The sequence below is a fragment of the Pholis gunnellus genome, assembly GCF_910591455.1.
Source record: "Pholis gunnellus genome assembly, chromosome: 8".
Classification (NCBI taxonomy): domain Eukaryota; kingdom Metazoa; phylum Chordata; class Actinopteri; order Perciformes; family Pholidae; genus Pholis; species Pholis gunnellus.
The window spans coordinates 13,167,151-13,189,926 of NC_136534.1; the positions used below are offsets into that span (position 1 = coordinate 13,167,151).

Here is a 22,776-nt window from a genome sequence, read left to right on the forward strand (position 1 = left end):
CAAACGGAGTCAAATGAATGAAAGGGAAATATTGCATACCAATTTGCTTTGATGAACTCTCTGTTCATTTAGCCGTAATTACAATAGACAACATGAAAAAATATTTTGATCATTAATACACAGCATCAATAATAGATCTGTGACTTGCCGAGCAGTACTACCGGTTGGCTGTTTTCAGATGAGTAAAAAGGCAAACAGAGAGCTCATGGGGTGGTGGAGAGGCTTGCAGAAACAATGTCAGACGGATACCTTTACAAGATCAAAGGGAGGCATGAAACGTTTTCCTTCATGAAGAACTAACAGTTTGTGATCAGTGTTGCAGCACCTATAGCACAAATCACTAATTCTAAGCAATATATCTATTATAATTCCTATGCAAAGAATAAGAATGGGGGGGGGGGGGGGTACAGCATGTGGGAACACAGCTGGCTCTCTTCTCTCCTAATCAACATCTAATAACATGTTCTGAGACTGCATTCCTGCAAGTGAAAAGGAAACAAACATCCTCCTACACGGATACACATACGCATACATTTTAGGATGCATTATTATTACTACTGGTAGTGGTAGTAGTAGTAAAAGTACAGTAGTAGTAGTAGTGTAGGTACATGCAAAATGGAATAAAATTCTTTATCAGTGCTATCATTAGTAATACTGTAGTGGCAGTATTAGTAGTAGTACTACAGTATTATATTGTTGTTACTAAAAGAAACAGTAGCAGTAGAAGTGCTAGTTCCCTTAATGTAAATTAAATAATTGTATTAATGATATTTATTAAAAGCATTACAAATGCAAATGACTGTGTGTTGGCTGTGTAATTGTGAATACATCTTTTGGGTGCATATCTTTCCAAAAATAAATGTGTGCTTGGAATGTTGATCAAGCTCATGATGTTGCCATCCAGCTAGAGACTGACCTGAAACTCCTCCCGCAGCTGAGAGGAGTTACTCTGGGAATCCACTCGCAGCATCTCTTTGTAAGTGACCGCAAACTCATTCACCAAGATGGCAGTCTCTCCGCACAGACAGGCCTCCAAAATAGCATCATGGATAAAGATATACTGCTCCTGAAAAGACACCATGTAACATAGTTAAGTGCTGAGTTGAGTATGTGCACGAGTGGGGGCATGCATATGTACATGTTGTTGCAAACAGCTAAACGGACAAAGGAGGCAGGTAAAGACAGAAAGACATTAACATTAAACGTAGATGTGAATAAATAATCAAACAATAAAGAAGAATGACTCATAACCTTGTTCTGAACATGTGCTATAATGTTGGTGGTGTATGTAAGCTGTTGGGGAATAAATTAATATTTCTAAGTAAACAAACACATGCGTTGTGTATTTAATTAGGACACCAAATAACTACAAATGTATTAAACAGCTATGCCAATGTCGGATTTACATAATAAGGGGTAAACATGCAAATTAACTGCACATCTACAGAACAGCACATGGCTACACAACACATTGCGAGACAATGCAATTCTTTTCTCCAAAACTATTGCAATGACCTTTACATGAGTCCCAGAGGGGCAGTATGATAATACACCCCCAACCCCTCGCTCTTTGAATTTCCAAACAACAGGAGGTAAGCTAATGATAAATAAATAAATAATCTAGCTCTCCAGAAGTTTTGCAGTGGAGACATATTACCATGTTATGACCAGTGACGTAACCTCCTGAATATGCGCAAGACAAGTTGCAGATATTTGACTTGGGTCTGAATGTGAAGTAGTTTTCTAGGTGCGCAGTTGACCTGACCTCCGTCTGGATCATGTTGATGCGTCGAGAGCAGAGGGTTTTGACACAGTTGTAGATATCCACCACGCCTTCACACTCCGCCATGTCCAACATGACATCCAGCACGATGTAGCAGCCGGTGCGGCCCGCCCCCACACTAGCACACAAAGGACAACTTTCACGAGTGACCATGCACAGTCTTAAAGCATTAAATCACCAGACTTTTGAGTTAGTAAAAGTATTGTTAGGATTGAGTATGTCTCCTCGGGAGCACAAGTTGTTAGCACTGCATGATTTAAAAGAGAATGGCAAAGTCTTGAAGGTCAGCTAGAGCATACAGGCGAGGGTCATGCCACAAATGGAGTTTGCTAATGCAGGGTACACACTAGGCGAGAATCAAGCCAATTTCTGGGCACAATTCCGCCGTTTTCGGTTCTAAAGATTATCCTGCCAGATTTTCCTGTGGTGTGAGGTATTTTAACTGTGTTTTTTACATGCCCAAACTGCTCGGGAGTCCATCCTGGCCACACCAATTTCAAATTGCAAATATCAAATATGCTTAATATTTACAATCTGATATCCTGTTGTGAGGGTGGAACCTCGGGGACAGCGGAGTACGCAAAATCGCAAATCCTTGCACTGCACACACTATAAGAACAAAACTGTTACATTTATTATTAATTATATTTCAAATCTGTTAAAGGTCTAATAGGTCTTCAATACGCTCTTATATACGCTCACATGCACTAAAAGCACTCACAGCACTAACTATATTAAAAAGCAAGGAATATTAAAACACACAGAGGAAGAGCGTCTTCATTCTCTGCTCAGCTAGATATCACTCCACTATACTGTCCTCAGCTAATTGCTGCTTTATTAAAGCTCTGTGTCTAATGTGCACCTGTAAGCTAGCACTACCGGACAGAGGGGCAAACTAGGCTACACTGCACTTACTGCCACTGTGCTAGGGTACTATTATCATACCTTTACTACATTATGTTTAGGCTGTACCTTCTTTAAGTTACTAGAAGCTTTGCTAGGCCTCCAACAATACAACATTCAGTGAAAGTAAATCTATAACACAATACACAATCTAAATAAACAAATATATCCATGGTCGCATTTCAAGTCCAGTCAATTTATTTAGCAATCGGGGTGTGTCTCTAATAGCCAACGTTTTTGCATTTTTAAATATTTAAGTCAGGATAACATTTGAATCACAGGAATAAAGTATGCGTTTGTAAAAGAGAACAGAGATGTGTGGCAGCTCAATTAAAACCTTACCGCTACCCTAGTTTGTGGGCTGACTTTGTCAATCATGTGACTTTCATTCTGCACATCCCAGTTGTCCTGAGCCCCCCAAAGGAGAATACTATCTATAACTAATACTACTTGCCACACTCGAAAAAATCAATCAACACTACGGGTTACAGCTGCTGCTAAGCGTCACATTACCTGCAGTGGACCACCACAGGGCCAGCGTCGGGAGGTGTGGAGGCTTTCACTCTTCGTATGAAGGCCAACAATCCAGTGGCGTGATACGGCACTCCGTGCTCAGGCCAGGACGTGAAGTGGAACTGACGCACCTCATGCTTGGTTGAGTATCCTCTCTGTAAACAAAAAACGCGACACAAATTAGCATTACATGTAAGACACTACATTTATATGGCATGCATCGTAACCATAGTAGCCTACAGGCCCTTATTTCATCCAAGACAAGCTTCCATCCATTAAGAGACATCCGTGATAGATGTGACAGATTTTTTGGTTCAGTGTGAGGACAACCATGACATTATTTACGTAGGGTGCTAGGTCTTCTAGGACAGTTAGGCCTCTGGGCATCACATGCTAGTAGCAGCTGCAGTCTGACAGACACGCGAAAAGGAATTACTGAGGCTCTCTGAGCTCAGGGAGGGCTGGGAGTTTTTCTCCTCTCTACTGGGAGGCTGCTGCAGTCACACAGCAATTTCTTCCTCTGTACAGCGATGACAAAGTAAAGCGACGCAAAGCAAAGATTTGTTGGAGACAGAAATCCACAAAAAGAAAGGAAAAAAGCTCTGGCAAAACAAGCTGTCACCAGCTCCCATATTCGTGCCGATTTAAATAAGCAGCAGCATGTGCTCTTGGAGAGCGACAGTGTGATGATAATGCTGTGTTTGTGCCACTGTCACTCCAGCGTTGCTCTGAGCCCCTCCAATGCGAGATCCCCCAGGAGATTGACAGGAGGAAGACCATCAGGGGCACAACACTGTGACAGCTATGTCGGAAAGACGGCAGGGGCAGCTACTGGTGTTAATTCCTCTTAATTTAACATGTAGCCCTCATACGCATCAGCAGTAAATCCTGTCCAGTATCTAATCCCGTCTATTGATGTACTACTTCTAATTCTAAGAATATCACAACAAGTACTAACACAGGCAAAAGATGGTGATGAAACAAGGGTAGACACATCTTAGATAGACTTACTCTCTCCAAGGCGAAGGTGCGAACTGTGTATTCAGCCAGTGTCTCTGTCTTAAGCAGAGTGATTTTGATGTCACCATACATCTCGTTGTCATCAGGCCAGTATTTACAGCATTTCACCTGTTTGAAAATAGCAAAGCAACTGACTTAAACCTCTTGTTAACGTTCCTGGAAAAAGCACTTGCAAAACTGAAGAAGGTATAACATGTCTGTTGATAGATATCCATTTCCTTTCTCCAGTTCAAAGTCATTTTTCCCACATCCCCGAATATTAAGAATAAACCTAACTAAAGCATCCATCCTTTAACACAAACTTGTCTCAACAGAATGAAAATCTGTTCTTTGAGAGACAATATGATCCAGTGCTCCCCAATTTAACCATTTTACAAACCGTCTGTCTCTTGAGGAGTGATTTGTCTGAATCTCCCACTCTTTTTGACAAAGACACCTTTTACATTTCTATATATCTATAGGATTATACCAGATGAATTACTTCCATGAAATGTGCTGCAAGGCCATTCTCTGCTACTGAACAATGTTGTTGGGGTGTTTTAGGTCACTGCATTCCTACTGACAATGTCAATTTAAGTAAATAGCGTCATCATACCATCAATCCAACCCCAAGGTTAAACTGCTGAACAAATGACACTAGATGAGTACCGGATGCAGGTTTAAGTTAGGGTTTATTGGATGACTCTAAGTGTCACCCTTAAACCTTTCCTGATGCTATATTTTTTCCTTTCCAACATATTTTAAATTGAACCATTAAATTAAGCATTAAGCATTCAATTGTAATTAAAAAAAGATTAACTTAACGACAAAAGAGATTAAATATTACCTTTATCATTAGAATCCATAAGTAAGTGATAGATTTAAAAATATTAAGTGATTAATTTATTGATTTAACTATAGCAAATCAATATTGGTGTAACATTTTATAAATTCAAAACGTACAGAGGTTACACTTCAACTGCTGGGGAACAGCAAAAACAATCCTCTGCAGATATTTCAGAAAAAAAAGCACAATAATCACATAAACGTCGGATGGTCATAATGGACAGGAGCGCAGCAATCTTCTTCACAAAGACAAGAAAAAAGGACGTAATTTTGTTTTATTTAATGGAGGTGATATTTGGACTCAGTCGCACGAATCCCAGAAAGTTCCCAGAATTATAATTACGGAGAAGCAAATTGTATGTAGGGCTACTCCTAGAAAAATGGTGTAATTTCAGCCATCCACTGAGTATTACGTTTATCTTGCCTCGACAGAAAGGATGCGGTGCTTAGAGCAGTTTTTATATACTACATGTATATGCCATTAATCCTGTGTAGTCATGCAGTGTATATTCAAGGACAGCAGCCCTAGATATGTGACTCAGACATTTGTATGCCTCACAAGTAAACAGAACATTTTATTGACTCTAATCATTTGAGGATGTGACGTAAATTTCTATACAACATTTCATGATGTTCTCTAAACAGACAAATAAGGGATAATCCATGTATTAATCCTTTAAAATGTGTGTTTAATGTACTGTATAGTGCACAGAGACTTTGTTTAGCCTCGTTTAAAGTGTGGTTGTCAATTGCCACCTAGACAATATGGTACAGATAGTTAAAGGCATTGTTTGACATTTTTGGGAAATATGCTTATTCACTATGTTAGATAAGAGGATGGATTCAGGGGAGACAGCTAGGCTGGCTCTGTCCAAATCTCCAAATGAACTCGTGTATCTCTGTCAAAAAAGGGTGCTGGTAGGTGGATTTTATGGTGGATTTGCCCAGTCTCCAGTGTTTGTGCTGAGCTACTGCTGGCTGTAGCTTCATAGTTAGCAAACACACATGAAGTGTCATATTGGTTTTCTCATCTAACCTTCAGCAGAAAGAAGTGTATAAGTGCATTTCAAAATGTTGAATTACTCCCTTCACAGGCTCTCTACTGCTTGTGGTTTCACATAAATGCAGGGCGTCCTAACCAAAATCAACCACTTTTAGGCTATGGTTTGCATGCACACAGCAAGCTCCTGTGAGATCTATACTCCTCACACACCTCATAAAAGCCTTTTATATAGACACCAAAATGTTCCCTATGGTGAATGTGGGATGTTTCTGAGCAGTGGGTGGTGACAAGAGGGGAAGAAGGGGGAGTGCACATCGCTTACCCTGCCAACCTCCACCAGCTTAGTTATCATGACGATGCTGAAACAATTTTCTTGCCACACCATCCTCCAGAAATCATACAGAGTCTCCTGCTTGGGTCCTAGTGAAAATAGGGAAGAAATAACAGTGAAAGAGACGAAAACGGCGGAATCAAAGCATACTCTGCTCAATAAGGGAGTTCTTGCGGTTGTGAGATCTCGTATTATTGTGACCTAAGTGTCCTTCCTCAGACGGCGGGGGTGCTGATCTCTCAAGATTGTGCCGTCAATAAAGTTATTGGGAATTCCAAGCAGGGAAAGGGTGATGGGTGACAAAACAACAGCAGCAGCTGATGATGAAAGCCCGGGGAACCATCAGTGACTCGTTGCCATCAGAGGAGCAGATTTGAGCTACAACGTTAAAACGACGATCACCTGGGAAGGAAATGCTCAGAGAGACAAAAACACTGCTGATGTTTTTCTTTATTTCTTTCTTGCAGGTTTAATCCCGCTGTCTCTCTAACAGGGTGAAGAGGAGGTGCTAGTGCAAGATAAGCAGATGAGCAGTCCTTGGGTGACTTTGTGATGGAATCTCCCTAGAAACTGACACTCCTTAGGGTTTAGAAACAGCAGAGGGACATTTTTAACAGAGTCCGACTGTTCATCAGAAACAACTTTACATTTGAGCGACAGAGGGTGAACTAAAGGTTCTCTCCCCAACAATGAACGCGCCGCTCGGCCTGTCGCAGAGATTGAGAAGCTATAATGAATGTGTTTAATTATTCACCTCTTCTCATGATTAATTCAGTGACATCACAAGCACAGCCTTCACGGGTTGGTGGTCACACTATTACCTTTGGATTTGCTGTAGAGTTTTGGCAAGGGACTGTTCATGAGTAGGCTCATTGGTTAGATCATCTTCAATTTATTACATGGCGGCAAAAGGTACTTACCCGAGCTGCTTGCACACACACACACACACACACACACGCACGCACACACTCAAAAATGAACACACCCACACATAGCCTTGCTTGGATACTCACCCTGAGTGGCGATGAAGTGGTTGGATCGATGGTAGCCCTGAAAGAGAGAAGAGGGATGACATGCTGAGTAAGCCGTCTGCGCCTCAGGCACAGCTGTATGGGAGGGTGTCTCTCCGTCTCACCCTCTTCCTTGTCTTGTTCTCTGCATTTTGCTGTCCTAAGACTGACCCACTGCAACTGTTAATCGCATTTCCTGTTTAAACGGTCCAGCACTGTCTGACCAATTGCTTGCTCCACACCATGTCTTTGCTCTCATAGACTCCACAGAGAGTGTTGGAGCAGTTGAGGCAACAAGTGGTAAATACTGCACCTTGACAAACTGCTGAGCGATAGAAATAAAATGTGGATTCCGGCAACGAGTCGGATTAGTTGACTGAACAATGACTCATTCCTTGTGAAAGTTTAATAAAGATATGATAAAGAAACTAAAGGCGCACACTCTTCAATTTCAGGTGTCCAATATATTCATCAAACCTTCTCTCAGAGCACAGTCCCATAAAAACAAATGCAATATGTACGACATCTGGGATGATGAACTCAACCATAACCACATTTCTTTTCCCAGCAAACTCCCCCGTTGAATTCTTCCCACAAGTTAAATGAGTGGAAGAATATCATACACAAGTTTCACATAAAGGCATGAAATCATCACCAACATAAACAAGGCAACATCTGATACGTACAGTGAAGTATTCTGAGATCCTTTATATCAAAGAATGGGACAGCCTTTGATATAGATGACAGACATTTTCATATGGTGAGTATGGGGTGAATATGAATGAACATTGAGATGTCACCTCTACAGCCTTGAGGGGAATAAACATGGAAAAGACCACCTGAGGTACTTTGAAGCATGAACACTTTAAGGACGAGCAAACTGTTCAAAGGAAGTCCTGCAAATAAGTGCTCCCTCTCTAACCCTTCAAGGCGAACGAGACACCCGTCTCCAAGACGCAACCCTATGACAACATCACCTAGAAAACCACAAGGATTTTGTGGTTTTTACGGTTTGTTGTCATTTTGAGCAGCCGGAAGGATAATTGATGCCCCAATTACATTACATGGCTCTGTGGAATTGAGAAGGCAGGTCAGGATTAATCTGAATAAACTCCTGATGATGGATGAACAGTGCTGTGAGGCCTGCTATCCACAATTCCTCTGGCCCCGGCCAAACACTATCAGCAATGCTACCACTCCTCCGATAAGACCAACACCATAGCCACTAAACTTCCTGAGTCTTGGCCACTTATGAGAACCCCTTCCACTTCCACAGGCCACTTCCTCTATCCGAGAGGACACATGTCCTTGAGTTCATTTACAATAAAAGGGCTAAAGGGGCTTGATTTGAGGGAGGGGGGGGGTCAAATGTGCACAAACCTGAAACACACTTTCACACCTTTGAGCGTTTGTGGATAGAGGACAGTGGAAAGAGAACAGGGAAGTGGAAAGAGAATAGAGCGATGGAAGGCAGAAGAACGAGCAGTGAAGTACTTACTTCCCTGTTAATCCGAATCTACAGGGTCCAAGGTCGAGGGAGTGGGGAGGGGGAGTAGAAAAAGAAGACATATAGGCTAGTTAATGAAAGAAGCTTTTGGTAAGTAGGAGTTATGGTTACAGACAGGTGGGAAGAGGTTTGTGTGTGTGTGTGTGTGTGTCTGTGTGTGTGTGTTTGTGGGTGTGTTTCTCCAAGTACAGCAGGACTGGGCTTCATGTGTTCAAGTTCCCATTTTTTGTGCGACTTTACCGCTTTGTTCATATTACTCATAATATATTGTTCGCTTTTTTTCAAATGAAGATTACTTTTGGTTTTCTTTACTGTAAGTTTTCGCTACGATTTTCAATTTAAAGAATTTAATCAGTGGAGATCCCCTTTCTAAATAAACAAACGACGGTGAAGGTAAATGTATTATTTGTTCAAGCTTAAATCGAGACTGTGATCAGATTCGATTGGAAACAGCCTGACAATATTAACAAACAACCATCACATTTGGATTCAAATGCTGCTAAAGTCTGAGTGCTGCACTGAAATACGTGACATGCCCCTTTTTCCTACTGCCACACCCACTTCCAAACCAGTGAGACAAGATAGGAGAAGAAGAAAAAAAAGAAATCTTGGTTCTCAACAGTAAAGCAGTTCTAACTGTACCAAAAATGTATCCATGTTGGAGCCAATCGCTTATAGTAAGAAGCTTATTCTTAAGCTTAAATTGGCCTTCGAGGTGGGACAAAATAGGATGCTGGCATTATTTTTACAATAGGTACATTGAGACAAAACTTAGTAACAGTATTTGTGTGTAGGTGTGTGTGTGTGTGTGTGTGTGGGTGGGTGTGTGTCTGCATGCGTGCGTGTGTGTGAGAGTTTTGGATTGTGGCCATGCTACACCTGTCAGTACGACTGTGTTTCTCTTTAGAAGCAGCCAATATGTAAATCAGCAACAGCCATGACGCGCTGGACTGCTCTACATTTGCAAACGGCACAGGGAGCTTTCAAACATATGCAAAGTTCTGCTCCTCTTCAGGCAAACAAACACCACAGCCAAGTAAATACTCTGGCATTAAGTGACAGACAAACAGGAGACAGAGAACTTGTACTTTTTCACCTCTGTTTTGAAAGCGCAATAATAGTTCAGAGGGTAGGAAAAACTTTTCCATTTAACCTCTGGTGAAATAATCACAGGTTGTCTAAAATATGCTTCGCTGTGGTTAATAGTTACCATCCAGCTTGCTGGGTCAGCCTTGTCAGGGCCTGACACTGAAACTGTCGTGGCTGCTGAGTGGTGTTTTTCCTCTATTGCCTGCACCTTTGTGCCCTAAACGCTAATGGAGACCCTCACGATAACTACAATCCTAACAGCGGGCCAGGTTTTTAATGCCCTCTCATTTGAATGAACTCTCTAAAAGCATCTCAGCACTGCTGTCTATACTCTACAGAGAAATAAAAGAGAGGGGAACAAAGCCCTGTAGTGTCAAGCATTTTTGATGATATAATTTGGTCTAAAGAAGGAATCCACCTCAAATCAGTCGTCAACTTATGCAGCTAGTAATTTTCTCTCACTGACATTTATTTTCATATTCCCTCTGAAGATTTTCACAGTCGTTCAAACTCTTATCAGCCTCAAACAGGACTGGGAATACATCTGCCTGCCTGAACTTCCCACCGAGTGGCATATATACTTTACAGTAGTCCCAATGAGAGGCGTGCAGAATAAATCTTGTGAGATAAAGAAATCACATCAGATTGCCAGACTTCCTTGACTTGACATGACTCAAATGAAAAACAACATCTGAGGACCATATCAACAAAAATCACAGGGGAACCAAAATACAAGTTTCTATTTACGAGTATATCTAGTAGTAAAATTGTATTTTTTCTCTTTTTTTTTTTTTTTAAACTCACGGTCAATTTCTTTTTTTAATAACTTCACTGTTGCCATCTAAACGTGCTACTTCTGCTTTCGGAAAAAACACAGCCTCCTCTAGTTTTCATGAATGAGAACACGTATGAATGAGACCGTTTGAGACACATTAGCAACATATACTGTACATGTATTTCATATGATCAGTGAGAATGTTATTGTGGCACTGCATGTGTGGCAGACAGTTAAGGTGAACAGTGGACAGGATAAACTCCACCAAGCCAATCCAGAGATTGAATAACATCAATCATGTCTATTTAATTTAGGGGGATTTTGTGGCATTTTACAGAAAGGGTCATCTCCTCTGCAAGGCATTAAATGCATTCATTCCACTCTGTTTTAATAAAAGCAGTAGCAGAGTTAGTCTGGGTCAGGGATTCAGTGCAGCGATTGACAATCATGGCAGCTGGCAAAAAAATCACGAGGAAGGATGTTTGATTGGATGAAAGCTTCCAGGTGAAAGTGGGCCAGCAGACTGGTGAGCTTACAGGAATGAGAGAGATGGACTGTGGCTTTGCAGGGTGTGAGAGATAGAGACGCAGCAGAGGCTGACTATTTGCATCCCATGTCGAACAGAGGCAGAAAAACAGGATTAGACTTACATCAATGTAGTTGGCGTTAATGTAGTCTGAGTTGGGGTCTCCCAGGAGAGGGTGGAGCTTGACTCTGTGGCGGTCATCTGAGACGGATTAGAATAAAAGAGCAAAGGACCGTTGAAATACAAAGTGTACACAGCAATTTCTCTTATTTCTTTGTACAGAAAATATATTGGTTCTGATGACTTACATCCCAACGTGTCATTCCTCCCTTTGGTTTTGTCCTTCTTCTTAGTGCAGTCCCAGCCATCAAAGAAGCTCTACAGAGATAAAGAGACCCTTGCAGATTTTAGGAACGGGACCTCTCTATATGAACCATTCAAAAAATATAGATAAACATTAATCAAAGCTTCAATACATGTTTTCTTTTGTTTTATGTGTGATACGGAAAATTGTGTTTCATGGCGAGCATGATAAAAGCCTATCAGCACATCAAGCACGGCAAAGGAGATCAAGAGCCATTGTATCCTACGGAGAGGTTTAGTGGTCATGCAATTAATTAAAACAACCCGGTAACTATATTCCTTCTGGGTTCAAATTGTGTGCACACCATCAATGAGAGTATCAAGAAATACATAAATCCATCAAAATAATCCCAGAATTGAGTTTTATCACATGAGGCTGTGCCGCACAAATTGACCAAACAGCGATCATCGAATCATAGTTGAGCAACTGTAACTAGGCACGGCAAGTCTTTGGATCTTTGGAAACAGGTTTATTGCCAAGTAGGTTTTCACGTACAAGGAATTTGCCAAGCTACTCTGGTGCATAACGGTCACAAATACAAGTACTGCAAAAGTACTGCAAAAGCCAAGAATTATAAACATAGAACAGAAATGTATGATCAAAATATCTAGTGTAGTGTCTTTTTGATGTAGCCTTTTAAATGCATATTTAAGGCTGCTTGTACACAGTTTTCGGGTTAAAATGGGGTCACCTGGAGACATTAAAAAGTTAACTGGAGATGGCTCCTGGAGCTCCTCCAAGTACTGGAGCTCATGTTACTTTAACAACGATTTCAGGTTGCTAGCGAGACATGAGTAGCCTGCTTTTGTCTATCTTTGTCTAAAATCAAGGTCACATTGTTTCAGAAATTTCAAGAAATTCCAGATGTAAATACTGCTGCATTATCATCGTCAGTGCCATGTGACAACAGAAAATATTGTTGATGAATACTGCTCTGTATGGTTCTTTATACAGTGTATGAATCACTGTATGATGAGAAGACTTGTAATTAGAGTGAAGGCAGAGAAGCTGAAATCCACTAGGTGGGTTGCTGTTCATCTGTATTATATATACACATTATACTCAGCAACACAGCTCCTCGCTCCCTATCCACCTGTCTGCGCTGGTGAGCAATTACTCTCACACAATGTCATAATGGCACTTTCAAGTTATTTTTTAAATTATTTATTTATCTATGGTTTATTGGATAGGAACATATACATGATACAAAGACAAACTAAAAACAGCTGCAAGTATCATGGTGCTTACAGCAGATGCTAGTTTGTAAGACCCAAGAAGGTTTTTTTTATGAAACTAAGAGATTAGAATGAGGTATGTGAAGTCTGCAAACAGCCCCTTCAGATCACACACACACACACACACACACGCACATATCCATACCAGTCTACCCCCTGTGGCTTTCAGCCACTGGGGGAATTTGGTGAAACTCTGCCCAAGTATGCATGCTGAGCAGGGGATTACAACTCAGTTCTCCCCATAGAGAGCCAAGAACCAGCCAAATCCTGCCTGGGATTACACCCTCCTCCTCCTCCTCCTCACCCCCCCCACCCCCCCCCCCCCCCCCACACACACACACACACACACACTTTTTCCTCCTCTTTCCTTGCGCTCTCACTCGCGGTCCATCTCTCTTTCAATGAATCCCTCATTGTCCATCTATGCATCTATCTTCATCACTTCTCTTCCTGTTTCTCCCTCAATTCTATTTTTGACACTAGACCGCTGAGCTCTCTTTCTCTGCTCCCACCACTCCTCTGCTCAGTCCTCCAGGGAGGAGAGAGGACCAGGGAGAGGAAAACACAGGAAGAAAACGGTGAAAGAGTGGCAGCATATCGAAGGGAAGTGAAGAGAAACAACACAGATCCGTGGAAAAGTTGATTAGAAACCCTCATTGGCAGGGATCATTGGAGTGAGGTTTACGTTAAATGAGGAAAATGAGATGAAATAAATAATGACACAGTGCAGTACAGCCTTGAACTATTAACATTATTACTATTTAAAAAAAAAAATGTGATATCAACATCCCACTAGATTTCATAATGTGCATTATTTGTTTCCCCTCAATAACAAGGCAATAGACAATCTGTCCTCCACAATTTCCCTTTTGGGATCGCCTAATAACTGTTATGTCACCTTGTTTGACCTGTAATTATTTCACCCGCATAATTTGTGAAATGCTATAGAAACTGTGATGAGATTCATAATCCCACCATATCCAGTCAAAATCCAATCAGAGGTGTCTGAGATGTGATACAATTGGGACACTGAATTCAAAAGAATATAATAAATAAGCCTGAATGACGCTGCCCAAAAGGTAGCATTAGGTAGCTGTTTTTTTTTAAATAAGTGCAGTAATGCAGTTGCCCCTGGTGCAACTAAACTTTGAATGAAAGAGTCCATCATCCTTGCTAACCTCAGCCTCAGGGTGCAAAGTGGTGTTATGAAAGTTTTGAGCTCTCAAGTAAAGCTCTGTTTGTTTATTCGTACGTTTCTGTGGTGGGAATATGACTGTAGTGACAGTAGCTGCCACACATACAAGCCCCTTTACAACTCACTGTAAATTCTTGATCAATGTTTTCACACAACATAGGTATTCTTCGGGGAAATAAAACCTATACCTGCCGGGGGAGTGTAATATGATACTCCTCATCATTTTCCTTCATAATAGAGAGAGACACTCTATCAAAACACATACTCTAGCAAAGAGGAAAAAAACAAAGCAAAGAGGTGTGTATTGATTTTTTGAGTGGAGTGTGTTTTGCCCGTGAGGGACAGTTTAATGAGTGTACAAGCAGAGTTCCAGAGGGGAAAACCATGAACCAGAGACAAAAGATGTTTTCTCTCTTCATGAATGCAATGGGCTGTGGGTGACAGGGATGGACTTCTCCCCCGGGTGAAATTTCAACTCTCAGCCGCAACCATTCCACTGGGGAGGGGTATTCAGAGATCTCAACCCTTCATTATGTGCCCTGAAACATACAGCTAGATATAGCAGCCACTGGGCCAGCAGTGGGGGGGGGGGGGGGGGGGGGGGGGAGAAGCAATGTTGTGCCAAAAAAATATGTCTGTACTCACAGGTCAGTTCAGGACTGAAACCCCGCGATGAATCGGTGCAACAAAGAAACTAACCCATCACTGATCTGTCAGGCAAAATCAAGTGATTTACAACAAACAGTGCTGGTGCAAGCAGATGCTGAACCTTTTCTGTTAAGTTCCATGACAACGACTTGGTTTATTATAGTGTGTTTGAATTAAGGTAATTAGAAATGCAGAGCCACTAAGACCAACCCCCCCGCTATCATTTGATTTGGACATTACAGATTGGTTTCAAGGGTGTGAACATCAGCAGGATCATTACGGAGCATCATCAGACCTCTGCTGTGTGAAGATCCCAACTCCTGACCACATCTGGGTTGAACCCCAACACAACATTCAGTGGTCCTCAAGGTTAAGAGCATTGTCCTGAGCATCAGAGTCTAATGGTTAACTTTGCGAATTATAGAGCATTTACGTTGCACCATATATTGCAGTGGGAGGTAAATACCAACATTGCTACTAGGAGGAGGTTTATATGGAGGTGACAGGGCATTTTCACACGTTTCTGTACCCTTTCATCTTCTCAAGCCCTCCAGTCTCCCCTTTCCTCTCTTTGCTACCCCACAATCTGTTGGCAGTGGACAGGGGACTCACTATCTGGAGCAGCACCAGAGGCGATTAACCTCATCAGGCCTGTCGCCATGACAGAGGTCTTCTTTTGGCCCAAATGAGGATGATTTATTCATACGCCCAGCAACAGTGTGATCCAGATGCCTTTTTAACCCCACTAATTAATTTCAGCGGGTGGTAAGGGGGGGCGCATGGATGATGTCAGAGGAGGATTGATGGCCTCCAACACCGCTCTCACAGGAGTCATTCCAGCGTGGACTCCCTAAGCTAGCAGTTATCCACAACATGTAGTAATTGCACATGATCCTTCTTACAACTGACTAACAGACAATGAAGATACCCAAACTCTTTTTAAGCACTTCATCTCAATCATCTGGATGAGCCATTGCGGCCTACAAAAACGGAGGCTCCAACCAATCCATTGGTTATTTCTTGACATGTGTTGAGTTACAGAAGACATACTGTATCCATGCCAGAACTATCGCCCACAGATTGGGTATCTGTCATGATTGGACTACTTTTCACAAGAGATGTCACTGTGGTCAGGAGGACAGAATCTCACCGTTTCTTGTATGTGGGGCTTGGCATCAGTCTCGGTGGGCACCTCTCACTTGTGCACCTTTCTGAGTATACAAGCTCAAACACTCCCACAATCTTCAAGCCCTTCCTGCAGCACAGATGGTTTGGCTATAAGGTTTAAAGGTTGCCCAAAATAGTTCATCCACCATCTAACAATGTTGAGGTCAACCACTACTGACCCACCGTCTTCCCTGGGGGACCAGGCAGTGTTGCAAAATAGTGATTTTCCTTAGCTCTCTCAACTCCATTGAGAACAAAGCTTTCAATTCGAGCCTTTTTTAACTTGCCAGTTTTCTCTGCTGTGTTAGGACTGCGCAGGTTAACCAGGCATGGAAGTACATCAGTGTAGCCACTGTACCGGACCTTATGGTGAGGAGTGAGCTAACCCACAAAGCACTGCATTTGTTTTTTGTCTTTGCTACAACCTCCCCTATGGCAACAAGCTCTAAGCGGGAAATGAAAGAATGAGATCATGGATAAAAGAGGCTAAAATAAGTTTTTTATTCCACATGGCTGGTCTCATAAGGGCAAGGAGCTCAACAAACTTTGGGGAATCTTGTACAGAAGATCCCGGGTCACAGCTTTATAGGTATACTGGCATACTGGATTGGGAGGAAACCTCAGGATTTGAGAGATGATATCGTCCAGCTGCCATGGACGCACCTACAAAGAAGAAGACGCTTTCTGCTGTGACCTTAACCCAGTTAAACTGTTATAGAACAGTTGGACTGGATGAATGGATGGATAGACTGCAGGCTTTTAGTTTAATACTTGAGTTATGAATTATAGTAGTTGATAAGTAACAATGAAGCCCCTTTTATTATCCATATACAATAACTTGAAGTTTCAATGAAGACGGTGACCTTGTGCGTCTTTGAGAAAAGCAGACAAGAGCAGCTTCATGTCTAAATGTCTTTGGCTCCATTTCAATCTTTCATCTTAGGTGCTCCACTATGTTTGGAATGAATGGACCAATTATACCCATGTTGTTGAAATTACAGGGTTGGTTAGGTTGGTCATTTACGAATACAGTCATAGTATGAATACAGACACTGGTGCACAAACAGCGATTCTTTGTATTGCTACTCATTTCATGTTGTCAGAGTGTAAGAGTGATAGCTGTCTATGTTGTCGTGTGCCATGTAAGAGAGGAGCGTCCTGGAACGTCGCCCTCTCACCTCGTACTCCTGTTTAAAGCCGTAGCCCTCGGCAGTCTTCATCTGGTTGATGTGCTGGAGAAGGTCGGCCACTCGGACGGCGGGGTGGAGCTGCCCTGTGTGGTAGGGGGAGCCTTTACGTCCACACTGGTGCCTCGGGGAGCCTCCCAGCAGGCTGCTGGCCTCGTTCACTGAACTACGAGCGTCACCTGAAGAAGACACGGACACATTTGCAATTTCAGCACGGCTCCAGATGAAATATTCATGTACAAGACATGTACAAGACATATAAAACATCACATAATGGCATTCTGCATGCCGATACTGACAAATACAGTAGAGTATATGTAAGATGTGTGTCACTTTGATACGTTTTCAGGGCAAAGATGTCCTTATAATAGATCTTATGTAGATGTGACAGCAGCTCTGTCTGGGATGACGTGTGTAGCAGACCAAGATCTGCACCAACTTTAGAGTAAACACATCTGTCGCTCCCTCTCTGTGAGACTGAAGAGGACATCAAGATGAAAAGTACTGACAAGCATCACAACTCATTTCTTCCGATTCAGCCAAATATGTTACTACACTTCTCCATTTGCTTTTTGCAGTCTTGTGAGATATTTTTTTGTGAATCAGCTGCAGGCAGTGCAGGAGGTTGTACCAAAGAGCATTTTTCACACAGGATGATAACTATCTTTCAGAATACTTCAGACATTTATGGAGTGAATGAGTGGCGGTCAACAAGATTACAAAATGAGGAATGATGTATGTCAAGTTTAAAATTGCATTCTGTTGTTGTGGCAAGCTGATAGGTTTGTGTACACTGTTCTTCACGTGTCTTTTTTTCTTACTGCGTGTGCCGCAGGTGTGAGCATCCATGAAGGAAAGGGCCATTCTTTCATCTTCCTGTAGGGTGCTCTGGTCTGTGAAACTGCGCTCCATGGAGCCCATATGGCTCTTCTCCTGCCGGTAGGTAATGGGTGTCTTATTCATATTCACTGGTTTCCTATTCATGGGTAAAGAAGAAGGGGGGGGAATGCAATAAAGAAGAGGTTGTAATAAACAGAGAGAGAAAGAGGAAATGTTATGTTCAGTAAGAAATAATATGGAGGTAAAGATTGTGATAATCAAAAGTAAAAACGGTGATAAAGTGAGGAAATAGTGAGAAAAAGGACATCGACTGCCTTATTGTTTTCCCTCTACAACTTATGATTGACAGCCAGAGCACAAGCATGGATAGGATGGATCACAAAACGATGGGAGAGCAAAGAGGTGGAGTCACTTACGGATAGTAAGAGTAGTAGTCCCTTCTGGCAAGAGAGCGGGAGAAGGAAAAAAGAAATCAAAAGAAAGAAGAGATGTAAGATGAAAGCAATGTCCGCTGAGGCCAGAATGCATTGATTACAGTGAAAATGAGATCCATCCTCTCGTGAACTAGGCTGTGCGGACGGCCATATGACGCGTGCAAACGTACCAAGCAGGTGCTGACAGACCAAACCACAGCGAGGAAGAGTAATGTGTATTTCCTTCTATCGAACACGCCTCAGTGCTACACTTCAAGGACTAGACCACGTGGCTTCCTGTCACAGCAGATTTAGCAATCAATTCTCTTCGAGCAAACTTCATGGTGGCTTAGCAGTGGAACCCGGGCTTAAGTGCGGAGTAGTGGTGACTTTCAGAAACAACATTATTCAATATTAGCCTGGACGCTGTGTCAGCCATTTAATAATGATTGCTGGAGCCCCGAGTAACTTACTATTTGGCACGGCAGGTTCTTTAGAATTCAATTTATCTCATTTTCGTAAGGTTATTTGAGACTTAAACTCGACCGGCCTGCAGCTGCTGCTACATTAAAGCAGAGCCAGAGGTGTAGATGATCTACTGTAGACCTGGGGGATCATTGGCTAATAATCTCTAAAAGCACACCTTTTCCCTCCCAATTACCATCTCAATTAAGGGTCAGGCCTCTGCTTGGCGAGCGTAATTAAGTGGCTAATTGAATTGCATCCGACATTTAATTAGATGCTTCACACTCAGATAGGCTCTGCAGACGAGAGCCGTTTGGTCCCCTCTGTGCACCATAAGGGAACGGAAACAATGCAGCTCGGGCTGTTGGTCCAGCATCTTCCCTAAACAAGCATGACCTTTCCGAAAGTTCAGGAGGTATAAAACCTGATTACTGAGCTGTTCCAAAACAAAACATAAAAGGTAAAACAATGTGGGGGATGTGGTGAGGTTGCGCATAAAGATGCATGTTATGCACTCAACAGTTATCAGCAGACGTTTACCCTTTCTTAATGATGATGATCACGGCACCCAGCAGAAGGATGAGGACCACCAGGCCTCCAGCGCACACCCCGAGAATGAGACCCATCTCCTCGGAGTGTTGGGTAACCTCCAGAGCCTTGCGGTGGTCCTTGCAGGCCGCTAGAAGCAGAAACATAGATGCGCGTTAAAAAAGGCAGAATGCAAATACAGAACATGAAGGAACGAGGCAGAAGGGGCCGAAGAAATGATTCACAGGAAAGTCTGAAGCAAGGAGTGTGAAAAATGTAAATGCAGAGACGGGAAGATTGGAAATTCACAGCTTTGAAGAAGTTATCATTCATGAACACAAAACTCACAAATGTAGACTTTTCACATGGCACTAAAAACGTTCACGCTGCTTATCCTCACTATTGTGAAGAGATCCACTGAAGTATAATGACCTTCTTAAAGCCAAAGCTACTTTTCAATAACAGTGATATTTTGAAATAGCTGGCGAAGATGAAAGAGACACACAAGTAAAGAAGCGATGCCTGAAGCAATGGCAGTGATTGTTCATGTTGTCCAACCCAACAAACCTGCAATCCTCAGACATACATAATGACAATTTATGCTTTGACAAACAAAATGATTGGCTGTCTGATAGGTTTCAACTGGCTACTTAGGCTGTTCATGATTCATGCGGATGTTTACAGAAACGGAACGGAAATGGGAGAATAATGTGATTGCTACAAATTGGTGTAGAAGAAGAAACTATTTCCATAAGAGATGCAAACATGTCAGAGTAAGACAGGAAACTAATTTGCTAAGATCCATTAGTCAAGTACAAAAAAGGCTTGCAGCACATTGTTCTTCAATCTCTTGTTGAGTTGCACAATCTGACACCTTATTGTGATATCACAATTGTGCAATTCTGTGCCATGACACATACACTAAATCTTTGAGCTGCATTTCTACACAATACTGAATTAAACACAATTCTTCCCAGTCACAAGTAATCCATACAGCCCTACAGTACAATCTCAAGGTGCCCCATGTCTGTTGGCTACTGGAAAGGTCGTTATCATAATAGCGGGTTATTAATTTCTCTGGCATAAAGCTTTGTACTTATGTAAATTGTGCTGAGCAGTGGGCCTTTCTTTGTCTTGTTCTAGAGGCCCAGTGATCTAGTTTTTCTTGTGTGTGTCAGCCTGTCCTCCAGGCCTTGACAGCCCCGAAACTAGCCCTTCTCAGTCTATTGGAAAAGCACAACCTATCTGGAGAGCGGTAGAAGAAGTCAGAGCAGGCCTGGGGATAGAGCTCTATCTTGCAGCCTGCTGGGGAAGAATCAGATCTAGGGCAGGGAAAATGAAAACAGAGCCATGTTTTAGCCTGACTATCTGCAGCCCCCCGGCTCTTTTCATTTTCACTTTCCGGGGTGCTTTAGAATCCTATACCAAAGATGAAAGTAGGAGAATATTTCATTATTTGGCGGGATTTTTTTATTCAATGATGGGTGTTTGGCATATCTGAATGGAGAAAATGAGTCATTGGCTTGATATTTGAAAGGAACTGTTCCTTCTAAAACTGCTCAGGACGTGGCTTTTTGAATTGCTACCTCTATGTAAGATGTTGTTCCAAAAATGTGACATTTCTCTGTGTGCTGTTCAGTGTATAGACACCAAGTCTGGCAGGTATATTTTACTTTGCAGTAGTGGTAGGAGACAGTTTAGTCAGACTGAATCAAAGATGACTTTTTTGTAGTTTCTATTCACACACAGGGACACGCTACCATCCAACGATGCCTTTATGTCTGTGAGCTACTGTAACTGAAGATAACATCGATCGCAGCCCGTCTCAAGGTGCTCCTTTCAAAAAACAGCCCGCAAACTCAGCACTTTCTGTTTATTTTATGCTGTGACTTCATTTAAAATTACACGTTCAAGTGAAATACAGGGGTGCATTATATTGGCTAGAAATGTAGATGAGAAGGTGAAAAATCAATTTCGGTTTTATGACATTTTGGACAGATAAGGCGGTTTTGCCACATTTAGCCTCAAAATTTCTATTAAGCCAAACACGAGCATGAAATAGATTTCCACATGAATCCATGCACCTGCCACCTGCCCGATGGTGGAAATTGGCACTTAGAGGAGAAATGGAAGTCTATTGTTGTGTTGAGCCTGCAAGAGGATCCTTAATTAAACTGTCACCTGGAAGTTGAAATGTAATCTCCAGCTTTGTTATCCAAGCCAGAATCATTTGCTTCCACTTTGCTTGTGATGGGCTGCTTGATAATAACGGCTCAGGACCCGATGATGCAGAGGCTATGTTAATGGTAGAGGGATCACGGAGATCACAAACAGCAACTAAAAAATCCTCTGACCTGTCGCACCTTGAAATTGGAAATCACCCTGAGAATTTTTTTCCTGTCAATTTGCCTTTCAGGCTCTATTTTTTCGGTTACATCATCATGTATGTGGGTGATGTAATGCGGGCAATATTTTAAATCATTTCTTTCTCTTTCTCTCTGGTCTTTCTATTTCTATGTTATTGTTAATATCTTACCTATTTATTATTTTAACTGTTAGAGCTCCATTGTGCATTTCTTTCTTCCTTCCGTTGCTTAGTGTCAAGGAAAAGAGGCAAGCACACTGAAAAGCCCATTGGTGTGAAAAAGCATAATTAATCAATGCCCAAACGGGTGTCTGTGTGGGGCAGATGGAGTGAGACGCTGAGCTGAAATGGCTGGCCTTGCCTTTTGGCTTTATGCTTGAGGAGAGCCTCATCTCTTTCATTTTTCACTCACAAAAATAGGCCTTCACCAAAAAAAGACACCCCGCCAAGACAATTTACTTGCAAGGCTCTGCTTACTGTTGCGGTGCTATGATAACTATAAATACATGACTTTTATTCACCATGATCTGACAGTGTACTACAGCAAGAAGGGCTCTCCTGCCATCAGGACTTAGAGTCAATTTCCCTGCCCTTTTCATGTCCCCTTGAATCCAAAAACTGAGGTATAGAAGAGGGGGGGGGGGGCTTCCTCATACTGATAGGCCAAGGTAGCTCCATCTGGAAGTTTTGATCTGGAGGACCCTCCTGGACCTCGTTGATGTCAAAGCCATCAGATGTAGCTGTGTTGTAGGCTGCTGATGAGAACAAAGAGACTGCCTTTGATATAGTGTGTCCCAGCGTCTGCCCCCAAACAAACAGGATGAAAGCCTGACCTTAAATCCCTCCCTGCTTGTTGCCCTTTTCTCAGAGGCACACTGCTAAACAACAGGGACCAGTCAGAGAAAATTTCTCCAGATCCCCACCTTTGTACTTGAGAGAGAGGCGAGTATTGACTGCAGTATTGACTAAACTAAACAATACTGTTAAAATCACACTCTTAATTCCTTATCTAACAACAATGAGAGAGTAGACGACATCACAAAGCACTCAGAAACGATGCAGGGAAATGAATTCAAGGTCACAG

General features: G+C 42.2%; 1 protein-coding gene across 2 annotated transcripts in view; it reads right to left on the reverse strand.

Annotated features, from left to right (window-relative positions):
- The window catches only part of ptprub (protein tyrosine phosphatase receptor type Ub), a gene marked incomplete at its 5' end in the record, with an annotated part of 143,725 nt that overhangs the window by 10,119 nt on the left and 110,830 nt on the right, over positions 1-22,776 (reverse strand). Inside the window, 12 exons of one of the 2 annotated variants that reach the window (XM_079164199.1) lie at positions 917-1,066; positions 1,766-1,901; positions 3,200-3,354; positions 4,211-4,327; positions 6,370-6,467; positions 7,392-7,428; positions 11,410-11,486; positions 11,594-11,663; positions 17,073-17,260; positions 17,903-18,057; positions 18,338-18,361; positions 19,340-19,478. In XM_079164199.1, the coding sequence (XP_079020325.1) occupies positions 917-1,066; positions 1,766-1,901; positions 3,200-3,354; positions 4,211-4,327; positions 6,370-6,467; positions 7,392-7,428; positions 11,410-11,486; positions 11,594-11,663; positions 17,073-17,260; positions 17,903-18,057; positions 18,338-18,361; positions 19,340-19,478 (1,346 nt within the window). The remainder of the gene's footprint in view (positions 1-916; positions 1,067-1,765; positions 1,902-3,199; positions 3,355-4,210; positions 4,328-6,369; positions 6,468-7,391; positions 7,429-11,409; positions 11,487-11,593; positions 11,664-17,072; positions 17,261-17,902; positions 18,058-18,337; positions 18,362-19,339; positions 19,479-22,776) is intronic. The other variant, XM_079164198.1, reaches the window with a different exon arrangement.